This window comes from Dermacentor silvarum, chromosome 2 (genome assembly GCF_013339745.2).
Source record: "Dermacentor silvarum isolate Dsil-2018 chromosome 2, BIME_Dsil_1.4, whole genome shotgun sequence".
Lineage (NCBI taxonomy): Eukaryota > Metazoa > Arthropoda > Arachnida > Ixodida > Ixodidae > Dermacentor > Dermacentor silvarum.
In genome coordinates this window covers 239,565,349-239,587,196 of record NC_051155.1, presented here as the reverse complement: position 1 = coordinate 239,587,196, position 21,848 = coordinate 239,565,349, and the positions used below count along the sequence as shown (strand labels likewise).

At 42.7% G+C, this 21,848-nt stretch overlaps 1 protein-coding gene across 2 annotated transcripts; it reads left to right on the top strand.

Annotated features, from left to right (window-relative positions):
* Positions 1–8,717: 8,717 nt before the first annotated feature.
* LOC119442967 (GRIP and coiled-coil domain-containing protein 2) lies at positions 8,718–21,219 on the top strand. Of its 2 annotated transcripts, none has more exons than XM_037708059.2 (4): positions 8,718–8,735; positions 10,879–10,930; positions 12,921–12,933; positions 17,715–21,219. In XM_037708059.2, the coding sequence occupies exons 2-4, from the start codon at positions 10,882–10,884 to the stop codon at positions 21,115–21,117; spliced, it is 3,465 nt and encodes a 1,154-aa protein (XP_037563987.1). In that variant the 5' UTR covers positions 8,718–8,735; positions 10,879–10,881; the 3' UTR covers positions 21,118–21,219. The 2 variants fall into 2 exon arrangements, with proteins under 2 accessions (XP_037563987.1, XP_049518441.1); XM_049662484.1 differs by lacking the exon at positions 8,718–8,735 and adding an exon at positions 8,763–8,777.
* Positions 21,220–21,848: the final 629 nt, after the last annotated feature.

The following is a 21,848-nucleotide window of genomic DNA, read 5'->3' as shown; positions in this document are numbered from 1 at the left end:
AGATGCGCGCCGCGTAGTGTCGATACATGCACAATTTGATTGCACTTGCATATTACACGAGGTGGTACTCCATGTAGCGGTTGCATAGGTAGAGGTACAACGTAGACAGAGAAGGTTTGAAGAAGAAAAAGAAGATTAGGGACATGTATACAAGAATGCTAGAATTAAAAACATGTATAGTATACCTGATTAAATCAAGCTTGCTAGGTGACCATTTGTCACCGCCCCGTTTCAAAGGGGATGCCAACAAATCATCATCATCATCAGCAGCAGCAGCAGCAGCACAGCAGCAGCCCCATCGTATCGTGCTACTTGTCACGCGATTAACACAAGATGTGAGTGAGATACGCGCCACGTTGTGTCGATACGTGCAAGCTCTGCATTGCAGTTGCTTTGTATCTTACCAGGTGTGACGACATGTAGCAGTTGCATCGTATCGTACCAGCGTGTCAAGAGGTGTGACATCTGCCCCGCGTAGTCTCGATACTTGTGCTTTCTCTTTATGTCCTCTCGCCTGAGAAGCGAGTCAAAAGTTATCTGGAGCCTCCAGTTGCCACAACAGCGGCAAACGGTCGCAACGTTTGGCAAACTGCGAAAAGCGTGTGACCGATGCCGGCTGCACCGGCTCCTCGCGTCGGTCATCCTCAAGCAATAACGCTCCCGCAGCAGCGATTATCTTTTTTTAATGCGAATAGCATTCTTGGCATTGTCAGACCATTTTTCTTTCCGACTAGCTATCCAACCAGAAATACGTGCTGATCCCGAAGATAGTGCGCCAAAAAAAAAAAAAGTGCCGGGCCACACACATGGTTTATTTACATCCGATTTGTCACATGTAATGTCGTTAACAGGAAAACGTCCGGTCCACCTCTGAGGAGTTTGCAAATGAGAAACCCCAAGGTAGATTGTATCTGGCGTACCATCACAATTACAGTAATGAAACACAGGAACAGCACGTCATCAGATACGCGTAGACTGCTGTGTTTGTTGAAAGAGGCAGTGTAAGGCACCGCATATTGTTTTTAAAGGTATGCAAGCATGGGGAGATTGCTCAAATAATAAATTGTTCATCTCAATCAAGAAAACAAATTCGCAAGCTGCATTAGGTGAGGTATAATATTTTAATGGCTGGAAGTTATTAATCAGAAGTTAGCATCTAAGTTTGTTTGCTCAGCAGTTCGTGCATCTGCGCAATATCCGCGACTCCGCTGCAGCCAAATTATTGCTGACAGTGATTACTTTCATATCTTTCTCCCTGTAAACTCCAATAAATGTTGTAGTCTCTTATATTTGAACAGAAAGAAATATTCCGCAGCTTCAAATAGTGAATTCATGAATCGAATGTTAATCGATTCCTGTTGGATTCGTATTCGAAATTTCTAATATGCACACACACACCTAAACCACTACAGCCAACGCAGTAATGAAAGCAGTAACAATTCATCGCATCTTTGAGCCCCTGAATACTGCCCTAGAGAAAAAAAAATATTAACAGTTCGTTATCTATACTATGTTCCACAAGGCAATTAAGAAATTTCTCAATCAGGAAAGCCTGCACGCGTTTAGTACAGTATGCCGTGTGGCAATCCGTTCGAAAAAAAGAAAGGAAAAAAAAAGAAACAGTTCGCTGTTATTCTGTTTTGATACGCGCTGTTGCCCACTTTCCTCAATGGCAGCGTTGCATAACCATTGTTGGATCCTTTATGAGACCTCGGGAAGTAGCCAGAATCGGCGTATCGCGTTCAGAACCGAAAACTGTGAACCATAACTAAAGGCTAAACCCACGCACATTTTTCTGTTCAAAAGAAAGTTATTTCAGGTTAGATTTGTTGCTTTCCTGAGCTGCACGGCTCGCTTATCACGCGTATCGTTGTACTGCTTCGCAGGCAGTATTTATTATTTATTTATCTGTCCGTCCCGTCCCGTCCCGTCCCCTTTATTATTTATTTATTTATTATTATTTATTATTATTTATTTATTATTTATTTATTTATTTGTTTATTTGTCTGCCTGTCTGTCTGTCTCTTTGTTCGTTTGTTTGCAAACCGATGAACACTATGAGGACAATGATAATACGCTTGAAATGTTTCGGGATCATGAATTGCGGGACGCGACCGCATTATGAATAAAGCTATTATATAACCCTTAAAAGTACCGATAAGTAGTGCTAAATTATCACGCCTAAATAAACCCCTGCGGGTATTAGTAAGCTTAAAGGGAACTGACAGATGCGTATAGACAACCACACACTCAAACTATTTTTGTCACTGTTTCACATTTCAGCTGGAAGAAGGAAATTTTCTTGTATCGCGGTAATATTTTAGCGAGGAAAATCCATCAAAACAGGCAACCCCGTCTTACGCACTTTTGTGCATTCCTCGGCTGACGGTGTCAATGTAAAGCCAAGGACTTAACTTTTCACTTGTACAACCATGTCCACTGTCACAGTGAGATTTGTCTCTTTATTGAGAGTTTTCAAACATGAAAATACCAACAGCCATATTATTTCAATTACGTAGTTTCTGTAAGTTCTAGCTTGGTTTTGAAGTTGAAGTTTATTGAGCCTGCCTGCTTAGATGAACGGGAGGAGAAGCTAAACGCTACATAGCCTGACAAAAAGTTTTGCTCATATTACAGTTCCGCAGGCAGGCCAATGAACATAATGAAATAACACAATATTGCACATCTAATCATTCTAAAGAAAGAAAGAAAATATTTCACAAAGCCGAAATAAACTGTGGCTTAACTCATGGTACGTTGTCAACATTCACACAAATAAGTAAGCCCAGACTTGTACATAACGCGAAATTAAGCAAAGCTTTTTTATCACAGAATACAAACTGACATAAACTGTGAGACGACAAACGCACAACAGTTCATTATTTATGTATAAACTCAATACCATGACGTGTTAGGATAGATTTGATAGTACAGAATGTGTATGATCAGTATCTATAAGATCATGTAAACGATTTAGCAATGCAGATAGTATTTGGTATTATATGTGTTGCTTCTCATAATTATTTTTAATTAATTTCGTCATATGCGTTGGTATTTATTTTTTTATGTATCTCTATTTTGCTTTGCTGGCATGCACTGTAAATTGTACTCGCTTATGTATTCTTAAAACACCCAGGCTTGTATTGTACAACATATTTTAAATGCTGGAAATAGTATAGTTCTGTTACCTTTATCACCGAATATTTTTCAAAAACTGGTTAGGTTTTCAAGTCCCTGATAAGGCCATGATATAGTTCGAATGTTCGTAGAACTCTATTCTGCGGAATAAGTAGGTTTTGAAATTATTTTGTGTGGTCGTACCCCATGCCAAAATACAGTATTCTAATCCAGAGTAGAACAGACCATAGTATAATGCATTTTGTAAGTACTTTAGTTGGACTGGGCTGAGCTTTGTATAAGCATCTAACAATTCTACTAAGTTCTACAGTTATTTTTCTAAATGTGTGTTCCCCACGTCAAGCCTTCAGTAAATCAAACTCCTACGAACTTCTGACTCTTTACTTGCTCTAACTGTCTGCCCTCAAACAAAACAGTTGTGTTGTACTTACGTAGATTACTGATTGGAGCAAATGTTGTGTATTTCGTTTTACTGATATTTAGTTGTAATTTAGTTCGAACTAAGCCAACCTTGACAGCTTATTTAAGTAATAATTTGTCTGGTGCTGAAGTTCTTAAACGGATGTAACGCTGAAAAAAAATATATCTCATCTGCATGCGTTATTATGTTGGGAGAACATGGAATGTCAGAGGGGTCATTTATATAAATTATACGAACAGCGGGCTGAGTCATGACCCGTGCGGCACTCCTATAGTTATATTTGTATAAGCCGGTGCACTGTTATTTATGCTAACGTATTGATGGCGGTTTGTCTGATAGTCTTTCATTAGCTTAAGAACCACGCTACGCACATCGTATTTTGCTAAGTTTATACATTAGGCCTATACATGGCACACCGAATCAAATGCCTTCCCAGAATATATAAACAAAACCAACATGTAGAGAATATGTTCAATGTTCTTATTTAATTCATGTTTAATATTCCAAAGGGCTGCTCCACAAAATTTATTTTTCTGGAAGCTATACTGTGCCTCACTGATCACATTGTACCTGGTAAGGAATCTGTACAACCGGCTATTTATTGCATTTTCAAATACTTTAGACAAAACTGGAAGAACGCAGATTGGTCTGCAGTTAGTGAATTGTCGCTTATCACCTCCTTTAAAAACAGGACATACTGCCGCTATTTTTAAGCAGTCTTGAAGCAGCGTATTTTAGAAGATTTAATCTCGTTATTCTTAATCTGGTAGATTGATAGCATGACTTCCTCCAATGTCGCAGGGGTTAACGCTACATAGTTTGTAAGGCTGAATTTAATCTATAACAAGGCATTGTATATTTTTATCATTTTGGTATTCTGCACTGGTCACAAAATACTCATTCATCTTAGTGGCTGCTTCTCTATTAGATAAGATGCCTGCACTGTTTACTGGTTTGTATGCATAGCAGTGAAGCCTGTTTCTTTCTCAGACCTTTTTTTTTTTGTTGTTTTTTTTTTTTTGTTTTTTTTTACTTGTTCCCGCATCCTCCTAGGCTAATTGCTTAACTTCGTAAGCAGTTGTTCATACTACCTTTCCCTCACGTACCTGAACTCAGTGGTCAATTTGTTTCTATATTTTTCCCTATACATATTTTTTTACGGGAACACCGGCCTATACAGTCGTCACACACGCCAGTCAACGCACATTTGAAGTTTTTGTGGTCGAGTGGACTATCTGACAGACTATATATAGTTCTCACGGACGTTTTCAACGTGCTCTATTTTTTTTTATTCTTTCTATTTTTTTTTTCTTGTGACTATTTTCTCTCCCCTATTCTTTCCGCCTTTCATTTCCCCTTACCCTTCCCCAGTGCAAGGTAGCAAAGCAGAATCTTTTCGGGTTAACCACCTTGCCTTACCCACCCCGTTTCTCTCTCTCTCTCTCTCTCTCTTTATTTTGTTTTTTAACTGAAACAGTGTCTCTAAATTTCTTCATTGAACGTGAGCATGGTACATTTTATTTTTCGTCTCCATCATTTCCAATAGCCTTGCATCAACCCAAAGCTATCTGGATCGTTTGGATCTCTGGTTTGTGGGAGTCATTGGAAATGTTTGATTATAGCATACTATAAGTTTTTTTTTTTAAATGCTTCGTATTCTGCGTTGGGGTTTCTTCATTCCAACACGCATGCCCAATTGATCAAGTGAATACATGAGCGAAACATTTCTAAGGCTATTGACCCTTTTCGCGGAGCAGTTTGTTTTAGAGAAACGAGATGGCGCTCACGGCGGCGCGCCATACCTCTCCTCAGCGACCGCGCACGAATACGAAACCATTACTGCTTCTACCTTGCTTCTGTGCGATCAGCTGTCGGAAATGCAACTGAGTTTTCGCTAACACACTGTGCTCCAATCATGCTAGATTGAATCATGTGGATGGAAGACGTGTGCAGTAGTTGGCTGGAAAAATAGTGACTGGCATGTTAAGGAATAGAATGAATCTGTGTGGCCAAGTTCGCGGACCTGCTGCTGCAACTGTCCGAACGTGTTACCGGCACTTCGTGATGTACGGCTTTCCTCGACGATACAGAAATTTGCTCATCCGCCAGCCTTGTATTGCTAACCTTCATAGAAAGGGCTTCATTCCCAGAACGTCGGCAATAGTGAGTATCACTCGTTAAACAATGACAAAGGGAGTAGCGCCGCTTCCTGTCATAGTAAGTTTCGCGCACGTTATCTATACACATCTGTCCCAAATGGCAGGAAAACTTACGGCCACTCTATCGCCGACGTATCAAGAATAAGTGAATGGGCGCACACTTGAATATGTATATGCGCACTGTATACGCCCAATAAATGACGGACTACACCTATGGCGCACGAATGGTCGAAGCTGAATGTTTCGTGACGGTCCACATGAGTAAGCGAGTTACTAGCTGTAATATATATATATATATATATATATATATATTTGCTACAAGGTATTACAATGCACAAAACAGCTACGTTTCAAGCATTGTGCGCAGCAAGAACAAATCTATCATAACTGAGCACACCCGCGAGCGATTAGGCAGAAAATAATCAGATAGTGGCCCCACCGAGGAACTTCACTGAGTCAGAAACTGACAAGCCACTGTTTCAAAATATTTGGCGAATAAAGAACAAAGAGCAAAACACACTAATCCTGACTGAATTCATAATCGGAAAGCTTGGATAGCTTGGAATACATATTTAGCCCCGCTTTTAGAACAAGCACCATATACGCTGCTTGCAACCCGCCGTGGTTGCTCAGTGGCTATGGTGTTGAGCTGCTGAGCATGAGGTCGCGGGATCGAATCCCGGCCACGGCGGCCGCATTTCGATGGGGGCGAAATGCGAAAACACCCGTGTACTTAGATTTAGGTGCACGTTAAAGAACCCCAGGTGGTCCAAATTTCCGGAGTCCCCCACTACGGCGTGCCTCATAATCAGAACTGGTTTTGGCACGTAAAACCCCATAATTTAATTTAATTTTTTTACGCTGCTTGCACCGTTTGGACATAGCTTAATCAGCTCCGACAGCGCTTTTGCATGTTCTCTGAAGCTGTGATCAAAGCTTCGTGTCGTCCACCTAGTCACCGTCTACGATGTCTCCGAAAGCAGAGGTTTTCTAAGCCGCGCCGGCGTCATACACTTTCATTGTAAACAAGGAGGCAACGGAGGCAGTTGAGGCAAGCAATGGACGCGTCACCACGTGATCAAACATGGCAGCGCCCACGGGATCGCCGCGAAAAGGGTCAATAGCACTGATGCTACGAGATATGGTTACTACTATCATTTTGCGTTTCCCCTGCGCACATGGTAGAAAATAAAAAAAAATACGTAGATGATAGCTTATATCACCGCTTAGCAGTCCAGTGATACTATCTGCATGCTGAATGAACGTTTGCCACACATATGTTGAGCAAGGTAGCACTTTTATCTGTTAATCTTATGGCTTCTTTGATGAGACTTGCGCATGCAAAAGAGTTGGTACTTGCAAGAAACTTCTTAGTATAAAACATCACCTGGTAGCATATTAATATTGACCTCGCCAAATATGACAAAAGGCACTGATAACCGGCTTTAAAAAAAGAAGTACAGGCTCTAAGTAGTCAAAGAAGTCTAGTTTGTTTCCCAAAGAAGTCTAGTTTGGGCCTGTAAACAACTAAAATTATGACTTACTCGAAACGTACCGTCCCACATTCAATACAACTATTTATCCTTTGAGAATTCTGATATATTTTCGTGCCTCAATGACTGCTTAGCATAAACGGCTACGACACCACCCCCGCCACTTGGCCACGCAAGACCGTTGTGCGAGTAATCGTCAGAATGCGGAGGATTATCGGTTGCTGTTAGGCATGTATCCGTTTACATTAAAACATTAAAGTTGTGGGAAATCGAAGAATTCAAGTCGCTAACTTGATCCTTTTTAATGTTTAAGGCTACGGGGGCGTGTTTAGGTGTAAGATCTTTAACTGTTTAGGGGTACATGAAATGTATTCATTGAAAGTCGCGACATCACGATAGTTACCTGCAATCGAGCTGTCCATATTTTAGGGCAATCTTACAAATCCTTTTGCTATCGCTAATGCATTTGTACTATCTTGGGCATCAAATCTCCTGTACGAAACATTTCTCTTTTTTTTTCAGTCTTCATTTCGTGCTGAATCTTGCCTGTGTGTATATCGATAGTTATGAAAAATACTCCGTGTTAAAAGACTTTCGGCGGTCACAGTCTCTCTGCAAAATGGTACATACTTGCTATTCCTTTCCTTCGTCAAACAGAGCTTGGCGGGGGTTCCAGCGTGGTTTCAGCTCATGCAGCTCTACGAGCTTCACCGCCGGATTTCGTTACAGCCATTGTTAAAGCCAAGCCTGAATACCGCAGCGGTGTTTCAGATTGAGCGGTTCTCGCCAGTGGCATCGTCATGTTGCAGGCCTTAAGCGGCAATGACAAGAAATGCATCCATGACGTAGCCTCTCGTGACGCTGCAACGCCAATCAAAATGTGTTGTGCGTGCTTACGGAAACTTTGCGTGTGTGTATTTCGTCCGTAATACTGTAGCATGGTCTTCGAGAGGCAAGAATATTGACACCACGACATCGCCGCAAAAATACCGTCACAGATACATTCCTTCCAGTTGCCGCTTAACGGTTTCTTCACAGCGCACGTCTCACTCGTTCATTGTCCACCTTTCTGCCAGTAAAGTTATCTCTCTCTCTCTCTCTCTCTCTCTCTCTCTCTCTCTCTCTCTCTCTTTCAATTGTTCATCGCAGGTGGTCACACACTAGAAAGATATTTTCAATAAAAAAAAGCACTCTCATTCAACGTTTGAACACTAATTCTGCGTGCGTATTTCGATTCATTAAGTAGGAATCAAGATTTAAAAAACGGAAATTATTTTACTTGAAATTCTCACAATAGGGTGTGATATTTATCAGCCAACAGCCACTGCTCGACCAGTGAGGACAGCTGGTGAGAATTATTTAGCTGCTGACCGTGAGAACTTCGCTGGCCATGATTCCGGATCCAGCTTTATCGCCGTGCAGAGCAGCTGCGTCGAATCCCAGCGCTGTGATCCTCCGACGCGCGAATATAAAAAGCTGTACGTACTCGATGCTTGCCAGTGCAGCTATTGGGTCCACGGCCTGGTGAGTGTCTCGTTACGCAGAGGAGGGCATACAATATAGCAGGTGGTGGTTCTACATTGTTCGAATACAACTATAAGATGTCTGAGAATTGTACGCGGCGGTCTATCTAATTCTTACATTCCCTATTTCCGTTTCCCATGTAAGTCACAGACATGTCCTAGTTCATTATATATCTCAAGTAATGCAAACCTTTTGGATCTATACATTTCAATTCGTGCATGTGTTATTTGATGAGACCGGCGTCCCTGCTTTAGCCAGTGAAAGCTTGCGTCCATTCTACTGATGCCACCACGAGTGGTCACCGCCGTTTGAATGGTGCCCGACGTCATACGGGAAAACTGCGGATCGACATTTCGTGCAGCTTCGCCACTCAAGGCCCTTAGCGCGATACTCATTGCCAGCTAGCACATCCCAGTTCTAAATTTCTTCTATAAGGCAACCCGTGAAGTATAGATTACTGAGTCGGGTCAGTAAGTTCAGTTTATTCGGCGACTTGGCGAACAATAAGCAGATCGGTGCTGGCACCAAGGCAGCAAAATGTAGACTTATCACAGAAGTGGATTATATGCGATGGCGAAAATTGACGGCCACCGTGAGAACGGCCTTTTTTTTTTTTTTTTTTTTTTTTTTTTAGAGTGGACAGCCTTGTGTCTGCACTTCTGCTACACCTTGTAACTATGCTTTGAAAAATGTTACTCTCAGAATGTTTCTATAGACTTTGAAGGCGCACTCCTTGAAACAAATGAGCTGAGTTCATAAACTATTGCAAACGATTACATGCGCAACAATTGCTCAATTCCCCTCAGGTGAACAGGGTATTCTTTTTACAATGCTTACCAATTCGTATTTTTTTTAATTATGCTATATCTACGTTGACGCAAGGAAGGTAACGTCCAGGTACTTTTTTTATAACATTCTGATGACCTTTTTGAAATCACAGTTTGAAATTGGAACATCGGTGGAAAAGGAGAGGCTGCATGATAGTTTTAAAGTAATATATATTTCAAGCGAGCATCGTCCCGAAATTTATTCTTTAGAACATACAGTCCCTAAACACTGCATAATAATTTGTATTCTAATTTTAATAGACATTTCAATTGTTCTGTGTACATAAAAAAGGGCCACATTACTGTCTACTGTATCTGATTTTTAACAAAAATTGCCCCTTCTGTGAAAGACATGCCCATTTTGTTGACTTTATAAGATTGCATACCATGTATAGAAAACGCTTTTAAAGCAAATACGACAACGACGTTGTACGAGTATCAAACGAGCGATAAAGTTGAGACAATTTGCGCTTCGGTTCTTGCTTCGCCATAAAGTGTGCACTGCACCTGTCCAAATAAATATGCCATGCACACCGCATTTTAGAATATGTATATTTTTCATCTAATTATAAAAAATTTTATCGAAGCAAATTTTATTCGTGGAGTTTCTTATTATTATTAATCATTCACAACGCCGTTTGGAGCATCTCCATAATTCCCCTTCACTGCAAAGCCCTCCCATTTCCGGTGTATAACTGCTCGCAGAACTAACTTTTCCTCTTTTTATTTTTTATTTTTTGGCTCCTACAAGGAAACAATACTTAAAAATTGTTGTCTAAATGTTCTTTTTCTTTATGCTTTCAAATCGCTTTTTAGTAGCACAGAAATGTATCGTCTCACACGAACTGCTTCCATTGGGATATATTCGACGCTGATAGCTAATACACAGCCGAGGTCGGCATTTACAGTTTCGAAGTAGCACACCACAGGTTAACTAACGAGTAGAAATATAAAATACAGATGTGTCTATCTTGAAGCAAAAGATTGCGAGTGTTAGCTTCTTTACTCATTCGAATACGTATCCATACAGGTGCTTTGTAAAATGAGTAAGCCTCTGGCTGTGTTAACAGCAGTACAACCGCCAGCCTTAAGCATTAGGCTTGAACTTTAGGCATTAAGAGCATTCGGCATTAAGCATAAGGTCTTACTGTCACAGTATACAGCCCGCATTATTCGGAGCGCTGGGTCATACTGGAACCGCTTTGAACGTGCAAGTATGGTTAGCGGTGCAGAGGTTGAGCACGTGCACAACACTCACCGACGCATTTTCTTTTTCTTTCTCTCTCTCTCTCTTTCTCTCTCTCTCTCTCTTCCAGACGATGAGGCTGCACTTCATCGCGCTGGTCGTTTTCGCCACAGCGGCAAGCCGTAAGTTGCACCGAGTTTCTTTCCGAAAATGTTCTACCTTCTGAGGAGAAGGCCATCGGTATTATAGCATTTTATAGTTTGACAAGTTGGCACTCGTGTTATTTATGATTTAGTGACGAAAGTAACGAAATACTGGCTCTCCATGAACTGGCTATACACCAAAAGTATAGGAAAGAAAGGAAAATAGCAAAAGTAAAGAAAATATATAGAGCAAGGGTTCATACGATCGTACAAATGCACACTACTTAACTGTATGAGCACTTTATGCAAAAGAAAAAAAAATACATCGTCTGTATTGTAAGTGCTTGCATAATGGCGAGCACAGCTAAACGTAACGTGTAGACAGCTTGTCTAATTCTCGAAGTTAACTGATACGGACGAGCGGCCACTTCCAGACGCACAAAGCAAGCTCACCCGAGACTATACGATTAATGTGGACAAGCAGGACGGACGGAACCACAGATTAAGTTTAATGACCGGAACTCTACAGAAGCGAAGCAAAGCATGCAGCGAGCTAGACATCAGCATTCAGGTGTGCAGCGTGATTCGGTGCCGCAGAGTAGTGTAACCCCCATACCACAGACTGAATTAGTGATCCGATCTGTCGTGTGAATCTATCTTTAGCAAATATTTCATTTCAGCAAGTTACTAGCAATTACAAAGGAGGGGTTGGGAGGGGGGGAGGGGGCACAGTTCTGAAGGCACCGTAAAATGCAGCATTTTGTAATTGGTCACTATATTATTATTATTATTATTATTATTATTATTATTATTATTATTATTATTATTATTATTATTATTATTATTATTATTATTATTATTATTATTATTATTATTATTATTATTATTATTATTTGGTTTGTGTACATATAACACAAGGACACGAAGGAAATAGGGAGGGAGCAAGCTGACAACTGCCACCGAGAGGGGCACAACGCCTGCCTACTCTTTCAGGAGGAGGGGAGAGAATAGAGGAAATGAAAACATGAGGGATGTCCCAACTATCATGCACCAAGATATAAAATATGCAAATGCCACGTAGCTGGACAGAACCACGGTATGTTGATTGCCGTCGCTTGGGGATACACAGAGTATTGTTTGAATAATTACATATTTAGTCCTAATTAATTAATCAACGTCTGAAATATTATAATTACATGAAAAGTGGCAATGAGAAAATTGTACAGCAACATGAAAAACTCCCGTTACAGCATTCGGTTGCTCAATACGTGCTACATAAAAGTATTTTTCCGAGCGTGAAGAAAGCCCGCGAATACACGTGAAATGGCCACGCGACTGGTCGCTCGAGGCACCTTAAATATTGGCGCATGGCAGTTGGGACACCCTGTATACATATACGAACCAAGAAACTGATACCAGGATGCTAACTGCAGTTTATTACAGTTTGCGAGCGGCCAGAACGTAATCTTTACAAGCAAAGTCGTTCTTAACTGCGATGGTGTAGCTGGAAATCCGAGTTACAAGCGAGATTAAACGCTAAAACTGCAGTGACCTAATCTACCGCCGGTTTCTGTGTAAACAGTTATAGCAGAATGCAATCCGCTGGAACGGCGCACTGCATCGAGCAATCACTGGTGATCTCAGAGGAGAGCATCGCAATATGTTGCAACACAAATAATAAAGTACTGAACCATCTTCAAAGGCTTTCTTGATGTCGGAGGTTCACGAGTGAATGCTAACAGCCTGTGACACTATAACGCGAACACGGAGCGGAAGAATTCGGTATATGTGTCTTGCGATGCCCCTGCAGCCAATCAGGTTGAAAGTAATCATTTCCTTGCAGTAAATGCTAAGGCTATGTATCCCCCTTAAATGATGGCTAGATTGCTATCTAAAGTGTCACGAATTCAAGGATCTAAATTATTCGTCGGTGGGCTCTTCACAGCACATCTATTATGACACGTTATCTTACTACCAATATCTGTTTTTGTCTTCGTTTCATGTATATTCTCTGCTGTGGCCACTGCAGTATGCGATGCGGGGTAAGTTCCAACTCTTCAGATTGGTACCTTTATTCGTGTTTTAGAATTAATTAGTGCTCTGCTGCCGCTTCTCTCAGAAAGCGCTGCGCCTTTTTCACCTTTTATCTCATCGTGTAAAGCTTTCATCAGGACGATCACAGTGTGGCTCCGACTATTTACACCGACCTGTGCATTGATGACGTCAAGCGATATCAAAACGATTTTGTTTCAGTACTCCTTTAAATAAGCATCAAATGGTATTTATTGTGCATAGAACTTAGAGAGAAACGTTTGTCTTTCAAGAGCTGAACATATCAAAATTTGATTGACTCTCAACGGTTAGTTACCCCTATCGCAATTATGCTGTTCTTCATTTTGAAGTAGAAACTTTATGAGTACCGCCGTGGTTGCTCAGTGGCTATGGTGTTGGGCTGCTGAGCACGAGGTCACGGGATTGAATCCCGGCCACGGCGGCCACATTTCGATGAGGGCTAAATGCGAAAACACCCGTGTACTTAGATTTAGGTGCACGTTAAAGAACCCCAGGTGGTCAAAATTTCCGGAGTCCCTCACTACGGCGTGCCTCGTAATCAGATCGTGGTTGTCGCACGTAAAACTTCATAACTAAACTAAACTTTATGAGTGATGTATATGTCATATGCGGAATTGACATAAAATGACGTCGATGAAGCATTCTTGGCGACAGCAGGTCTTCCATTTGCCAATAATAGGTTTGATCAGACAAGTGTGTTACTGATTGTGCGGCCTATCTGTCATAATGAAGCAGATGCGTCACGATCACCTCGAATGCTGCACTCTAAAAAATTGTTACACAGTTTGGGGCATACATTGCCCCCAAACAATAATCTTTCGGGCGTTTCCTTTCTTTAACACTCTGCACTCGCTACTTTCTCGTCAAGAACGCTATGTGACTGATACGCGCATGCTATTCGTGACATGAATCTACCGGGCGGGCAGCATTAACGAAAGACAACGGACACATTATCATGGTAATTATTATATTATTACTCTGCCATAACTTTCAGTAAAACGCAGAAAATGGGAAACGTCACCTCTGAGGGCGTCAGCATTCCATTTTAAGTGCCAGGCACTTAAGGGCGCAATGTGCAGTTTGATTTTTTTATTGAGTAGGAACGTGCGCCGACGAGGTGGCGTAAATGCAATTAAAAGTAGCACTAAGTACCACTCCATTCATTTTACAGTTATGCACCCATCGTAATGGTAGTGTACAGAAGATAAGTTACTGCTTCAATTCTCTACCTCTTATTGTGGCGTACCTGCTGCCATTCAAATCAAACAGGCTCTTCGAGATTTTTTTTTCTTTGATAGGAAATCTTGAATTAATAATATGAGACAAAATTGGAGAAATTCCTTCTTCTTTGTATGCTCATAAGTTTCGTTTACTATCAGCAGGCTGCCTTCGCTAACGATATGTCTGACATCGCGATTGGTTAGCATCATATTTAGAACCAGCTTTAGCAAATATACCGTTTTTTTTTTCGTTTTTTTTTTCTTCTTTTGTAAATACGGGGCCTGGTTCGAGTGCTCGTATGTTGCGCAACAAGTTTTTTACTTAACTTTTTTTACTAACACTAGCGCATCTGAAATATCAGGAATTGGGAGCGAAGGAGTGGTTAGTAACGACAAGCAATATCAACGCTAAAAATTTCTACACATTTACATGAGCACTCGTTATACCAGTTAAAAGAACTAACAATGGCACCTAGTAATTATATATCCAGAGACCAGCGAATCAGGAGCCGAATTCACAACGTCACAAGAGCTATTTCTTATTATAAGCCGACCGGCCAGCACTCATAATATGCCCGCTATGACCTTTGGTTGGCGCCTGTTCTTACGAACTGTTCTTGCACACGAAGGACTTTGTAAATACCAGCCTAGATTCATCTTGACGTATGTAATGGGAAAACATCTCTCGTACTCTGAAGGTGACTGAGAAGTGTTTGTTGGAACAATACATCCTAGCTAAGACGATGCAGAAGTACGCAGGCTTACAGTAGGGATCACACTTACAGCTGTGAATGCCAAAAAAATGGTGCTTTTTCTATGTAATCGCGGTTGTATACAGTAGTGTGATGCCTCGGGAAAATTTATTCTCTGTTACAAGAAAGTAACAGCAAATATAGAAGGGAGCAACATGCCGCGCCAGAGAAATCTGAAGGACTTAACTCAATAAAAGTAGAGAAAGGAAAGATCTATAACTAAAACCCAAAGCACGAAGCTTTAAGCCCAAATTATACCCATTAACATCACATAAGGAACTCACGAGCGTTCCAGTAAGCTCGGAGTCATAGTTGAAGACCCCGCAATGGCCGCATCGTCGAAAGCTATCTGCCAAATCAGCCGTTCGAAGCTTCAGTCTGCGCGTCTCCACGTTAGACAACCATGTCCTATTATTTGCTTTTCGGGTCACCCTTCTTATCCCGTGCTCAGTGGAAGGAGTTTTGGGTGGCGCTGTCATGGCGTAGTGGATGCTCCTTTCAGTAGTATGTGTTGCCACGTGATCACCAACCCCGGTTTCCGTGACGTAATCGACCTCTTGCAGCACGTGCGAAGCTTCGCTGCGTTTGGCGCGTATTCCGAACCGGTCGCATTGAAACGCGGCGTAGGTCGATGTAATTTAGTTTTTAACGCGATAGCGTAAAGCCCCCGTGTCGCAGAAAATCCGGCGTTGGCGTCGGCGTCGGTGAAGGCGTAAGCGCCGGCTTCTGGGACGGAGAAAATCATGCCGAACCACCCCGACCACGCAGGCCTTCCACGTGCATGGCGCAGATGCGTTAGCGAACAAAATTGAATTTCTCAAAGTAATATCCCTCAGAATAATTGTAAAGTACGACTTAACCACAACCTGCAGACATGATAGCGTCGGACTGTAATTTGAATGTACGAGAAAACCTAATTCTGTTACGAGGAAACTCAAACACAAACCCCTTTTCCAGCATTTCTACCGTATACCAACAGCGGCGCGCCCGGGTATGTTACTTGCGAAAACGCCATCCGGATGGCGCTCGCCTCCTCGGCAGCGTAAAACGGTAGCGGCGCGCAGAGACGAAAGTGGAGAAAAAAAGGAAGTGGCAGTTGCCGGGAAGCCTGACAAGCACTCAGGGAGTTTTGAATGCTATCGCGTTCCGCTCTTAAAGGCGAAGTTTAAGCATCCTCCAACTTTTTGTATTGCGCTCTCGAAGAATCGAGGCTTTATACAGCAATTATTGGGCTTATAGCCTTCCGTTGAAGAAAATTAATGGAGACAATGAATTTGTGTCAACACTCCTTCAATATGTGACTTTATTGTTTCTTTGCGCTGCATTTCGACCAGTCGATGTCAGTTGTTTTAGCGATGCGAGAAGTTGATGGGGTTGTCGTAGCGACTAGGGGGGCTTTCCTTTAATTCGTCGTGCTAGCTACATTCACGTAACTTTTCGAGAAGACAGCTCCTGCGTCCTATGCCGAGAAGCGTAAAGTGAATTATGAAAGAATTGTCAATGTGATACGCAACTATCTTTTGGCAACACGACTTGCGACCACTGCACCAGGATGACTGAAGCGTGCGTCAGCAGTTTTTTATACCACGCGACCACCACCAGTGCCGATTTTTGTGACATGTAGAGGAACAGTCATGCACACATTTTATTTTAAGAAGCCGCGCTATATTTGACGTGCGTTTGTAGCTGGTCGCATCAAAGGAAACTAGAATTCACTATTTCCTACGCTTTCGACGAATTCCGACACCCAGCTGTCGCTAGGAGGTCGACACTTATATAACAAAACCAAAAGAAAACAAAAGCGTGATACAAATTTTTGAGCATGGTACTTATTTATATAGGAGGAAATGTACTTGTTGTTCAGGGTCATGTTCTTGAATTTTTAAACCGAACAAGCATACTTACGCAAACTTTGGACCAATGCGTTCTGCTGATCATTTTTTTTTACATTTCAACAAAATTTTAACAAAAGCAAGTCTTGATGTCTTCATTGTTTGACAATGCATTGTATCATGTGTTTAGCACATCAAACGTTATTGATGTTTTTTCGCTATGAACTCAGCATTACTAATTTTATGTCTGTCGCCTTAAGTATAAAAAACAAGTAGATAATCACAATACTCGGTGTTCAAGCTAGGCAGGAAACGGGGGTTAGTTAGCATTCTGTTGCCATTCATTACAGTGCATGCACATTTTGCTCTGATAAAGACAGTGTTTACTTTCTCATTTCCCTTTCTTACCCCTGCCTCACGTTTAAGAAGTGATGCTGTACAGGCGAAAGGAATATCCAGTCAACGTCCTATCCTTCAGTGCTTTCTTGCTCAGTGATATCACTGGGAACTTTAAATTTTACAATAGTGAATAAGCAGCAGATGATCTTGATTCTTTCGTTGCTGTTGCTTTAACTTACATTGCGTTATCACGTTTAAATTGTGTCACTACGCTTCTATAGGTATATCATCTTCGTTACCTCAAATCTGACGACCTAATGTAGACTCCTTTCCTGGCGTGCAGTCTTTCTTCGAACATGTGATAGAACTGTGTGAAACCTTAGGCACACGGTTCACAAGGTACTCTGTGTCCCACTAATGAAGATCCCCTAATAAATTTAAATACAATGTGTTTTAGACATTTGTTAAATACAGGCATATATCAAAGCAATATCATCGCATAGTCTGGATAACACAAGAATCTTCTTCGAGTGTCACGTAGCAGTATCACGAAAGTGTCCACCTTCAGGGCAATTATTTAAAGTATTTACTATCTTACATCCTCAAGGTCCCTGCGGCTGCACGAGAGATACTTCGCTGATGACGAGGCTTACATCGTTGATACACTCAAGGACATTGGAAGAACACTAAAGGATCAGTTCCTCGTTATCGGCAGCCAGCTACAGAACAAGACTCAAGAATTGAAGGAAGCCGTTGGAGTTCACGCCCAGCAAGTTAAAGAGCAAATCAAGGCTCTCGGAGAGCAGCTGAAGAAATCCCGTGACGCACTTGCAAAGAAGCTTTTCGAACTCTTCAGCCCTGCGAGATACTCGGACTCCGATGGTAATGCCTTCCAAATATTAGCATCCCTTGCCAATTTAAGAGGGAGGCTTGAGAAGTTCCTTAAAGAAGTTCAGTCAGCTACCGGCGAGAAGTGGGAAAAGTTGAAGGCGCTCATCCAGGAACTGCGCAGCGAGATCAGGCAGAAAGTGCAAGAGCTTCTCCATGGTTCCAGTGCTCCCGCCACCTACGCGGCTCTCGATGGGTTTGGGGATGACGAAGACGAGGCTTACATCGTCGATACACTCAAGGACATTGGAAGAACACTAAAGGATCAGTTCCTCGTTATCGGCAGCCAGCTACAGAACAAGACTCAAGAATTGAAGGAAGCCGTTGGAGTTCACGCCCAGCAAGTTAAAGAGCAAATCAAGGCTCTCGGAGAGCAGCTGAAGAAATCCCGTGACGCACTTGCAAAGAAGCTTTTCGAACTCTTCAGCCCTGCGAGATACTCGGACTCCGATGGTAATGCCTTCCAAATATTAGCATCCCTTGCCAATTTAAGAGAGAAGCTTGAGAAGTTCCTTAAAGAAGTTCAGTCGGCTACCGGCGAGAAGTGGGAAAAGTTAAAGGCGCTCATCCAGGAATTGCGCAGCGAGATCAGGCAGAAGGTGCAAGAGCTTCTCCATGGTTCCAGTGCTCCCGCCACCTACGCGGCTATCGATGGGTTTGGGGATGACGAAGACGAGGCTTACATCGTCGATACACTCAAGGACATTGGAAGAACACTAAAGGATCAGTTCCTCGTTATCGGCAGCCAGCTACAGAACAAGACTCAAGAATTGAAGGAAGCCGTTGGAGTTCACGCCCAGCAAGTTAAAGAGCAAATCAAGGCTCTCGGAGAGCAGCTGAAGAAATCCCGTGACGCACTTGCAAAGAAGCTTTTCGAACTCTTCAGCCCTGCGAGATACTCGGACTCCGATGGTAATGCCTTCCAAATATTAGCATCCCTTGCCAATTTAAGAGGAAGGCTTGAGAAGTTCATTAAAGAAGTTCAGTCAGCTACCGGCGAGAAGTGGGAAAAGTTGAAGGCGCTCATCCAGGAACTGCGCAGCGAGATCAGGCAGAAAGTGCAAGAGCTTCTCCATGGTTCCAGTGCTCCCGCCACCTACGCGGCCCTCGATGGGTTTGGGGATGACGAAGACGAGGCTTACATCGTCGATACACTCAAGGACATTGGAAGAACACTAAAGGATCAGTTCCTCGTTATCGGCAGCCAGCTACAGAACAAGACTCAAGAATTGAAGGAAGCCGTTGGAGTTCACGCCCAGCAAGTTAAAGAGCAAATCAAGGCTCTCGGAGAGCAGCTGAAGAAATCCCGTGACGCACTTGCAAAAAAGCTTTTCGAACTCTTCAGCCCTGCGAGATACTCGGACTCTGATGGTAATGCCTTCCAAATATTAGCATCCCTTGCCAATTTAAGAGGGAGGCTTGAGAAGTTCCTTAAAGAAGTTCAGTCGGCTACCGGCGAGAAGTGGGAAAAGTTGAAGGCGCTCATCCAGGAACTGCGCAGCGAGATCAGGCAGAAAGTGCAAGAGCTTCTCCATGGTTCCAGTGCTCCCGCCACCTACGCGGCTATCGATGGGTTTGGGGATGACGAAGACGAGGCTTACATCGTCGATACACTCAAGGACATTGGAAGAACACTAAAGGATCAGTTCCTCGTTATCGGCAGCCAGCTACAGAACAAGACTCAAGAATTGAAGGAAGCTGTTGGAGTTCACGCCCAGCAAGTTAAAGAGCAAATCAAGGCTCTCGGAGAGCAGCTGAAGAAATCCCGTGACGCACTTGCAAAGAAGCTTTTCGAACTCTTCAGCCCTGCGAGATACTCGGACTCCGATGGTAATGCCTTCCAAATATTAGCATCCCTTGTCAATTTAAGAGAGAAGCTTGAGAAGTTCCTTAAAGAAGTTCAGTCGGCTACCGGCGAGAAGTGGGAAAAGTTGAAGGCGCTCATCCAGGAACTGCGCAGCGACATCAGAGAGAAAATTCAGGAACTTCTTGGTAAAAAAGTAAATGCCACCAAACAAAGCGACAAAGACCAAGACAAAATACGGAGGAGCTCCCCTTTGGCGGAAAGGGCGCTCTCTTTAGCGACAAGAATGTTCTCTCTCAGGTGGCGTTTGGCTGTACTACTGAAGGAACTGGATGAGGGACAGGAAAAGTTTGATGATGTCAAATCAAAGATTGAAAGCTTGCGTAGGGAAATCAGGTACCAGGTTGGGCTCTACTTTAATCGAACCAAGGACCAACCCTCTTTCTACTACGCGTCCGATGACGATGCCAAAGAGGGTTACGTTACCGATACGCTGAAGAACGTTGCTCTTACTTTGAAAGAGAAATTCCTTGTCCTTGGAGAAAAGATCAAGGCCAAACTTGCTGAGCTTAAGGTGGCTGTTGGAGAGCGCGCACTTTTGATCCAGGCGCAGCTTAAGGACCTTTATTCGCAGCTTCAACTGGCCAGGGAAGATCTCAAAAAGCAGCTTTTCGAACTTTTTAGGCCTGCAGCATATGCATCTTTCCAAGTAACAGCCGTTAATATCTACGAAAAATTAAATGTAATTCGACAAAAGCTTCTTAAATTCCTTGAAGATGTTAGAACCCTTACTGAGGACAAATTGGAGCGCACTAAGGAAGTTATCGCCGAGCTGCGCGAAGAGATACGGCAAAAGGTGCGAGAGCTGCTCGTAGGACAAACAGGTGTAGCCATGTACGTGGCTGAAGACAGTGCGCCCAAGGTAAGCGTGATAGACACGCTGAAGGAAACAGCGAGAACATTGAAAGAGAAGTTTCAAACACTCGGTCAAAAAATTAAAGCTAAAGTTGGCGAGCTCCGAGAAGCGGTTGGGGAGCACGCTGTTCTTGTAAAGCGGCAGTTAGAATCTCTGAAGTCGCAGTTTAACAAAGCCCACAGCGATCTCATGGAGAAGCTCTTCGCCTTGTTCAGACCTGCGCAATATGACACTATCAACAAAGCACCAGACGAAGAACAGCACCTCTCGTTGCTGAAAATGAAACTGCAACGCCTCCTTTCTACAACTGGAGCCTCCCCTGCAGAAGAATGGCCTGCCTTGGAAGACGCAGTCTGGGAACTGTGTCAGGAGATTGAAGCGTATGTCAAGAAGTACCAGTAGGCAGAATTGTACAAACAATCTACATTCACTCTGCTGCTCTTCAAGTACGTCGTAGAGGTTTCACTCTTGAACATTATTGCTTGAATAAAGTTAATTACAGTAAAACATTTTGTGTTTTGAAATGCACAACAATGCGTGAAAATTGCGCTATTTGCGCGTGCACCATATACACAAACTTTAAGACACAATGGTGAGTTACATACGACTCTCACGGAAAATGAAGTATAAAAATTTGTAGGATGCTTAAGCTTCGCCTTTAAGAGTGGAACTCGATAGCATTCAAAGATCCCTGACTCTTTCTCACGCTTCCCGGCAACTGCAGCTTATGTAACCGTAATTTTTACCGGGAAACGCTGGCAGCGAAAGCTACGCGCGAAGGCGAGCTTTTTAGAGCCCTTGAAAAAAAAGAAAAACTAAAGTAGTGCCATTCTTGTAAGTGGGAAGACACCTCCTCTCTCGTGCGTTTTGTGGATTGTAAGTCAAGATTGTTGCTGCGCGAAGCCCGTAAAGCACGGCCCTGGGCCGAAAAGATGGGCTTTTCAGCATTATCCCGCTAGGGCACACCAGGAGCGGTGCAGTGGGAGAGGTTAAGGAGCAGGAAAAAATTTTGTCGGCCCTTCCTCTCCGTGAAGATGGTTAACCAGCGAAGCTGAAACGTGTGGCCCCGGTGTTTATCACTGGCTTAATCCCGAGGGTTCATTAAAGTATTTCTCAATTATGAAGTTACACAC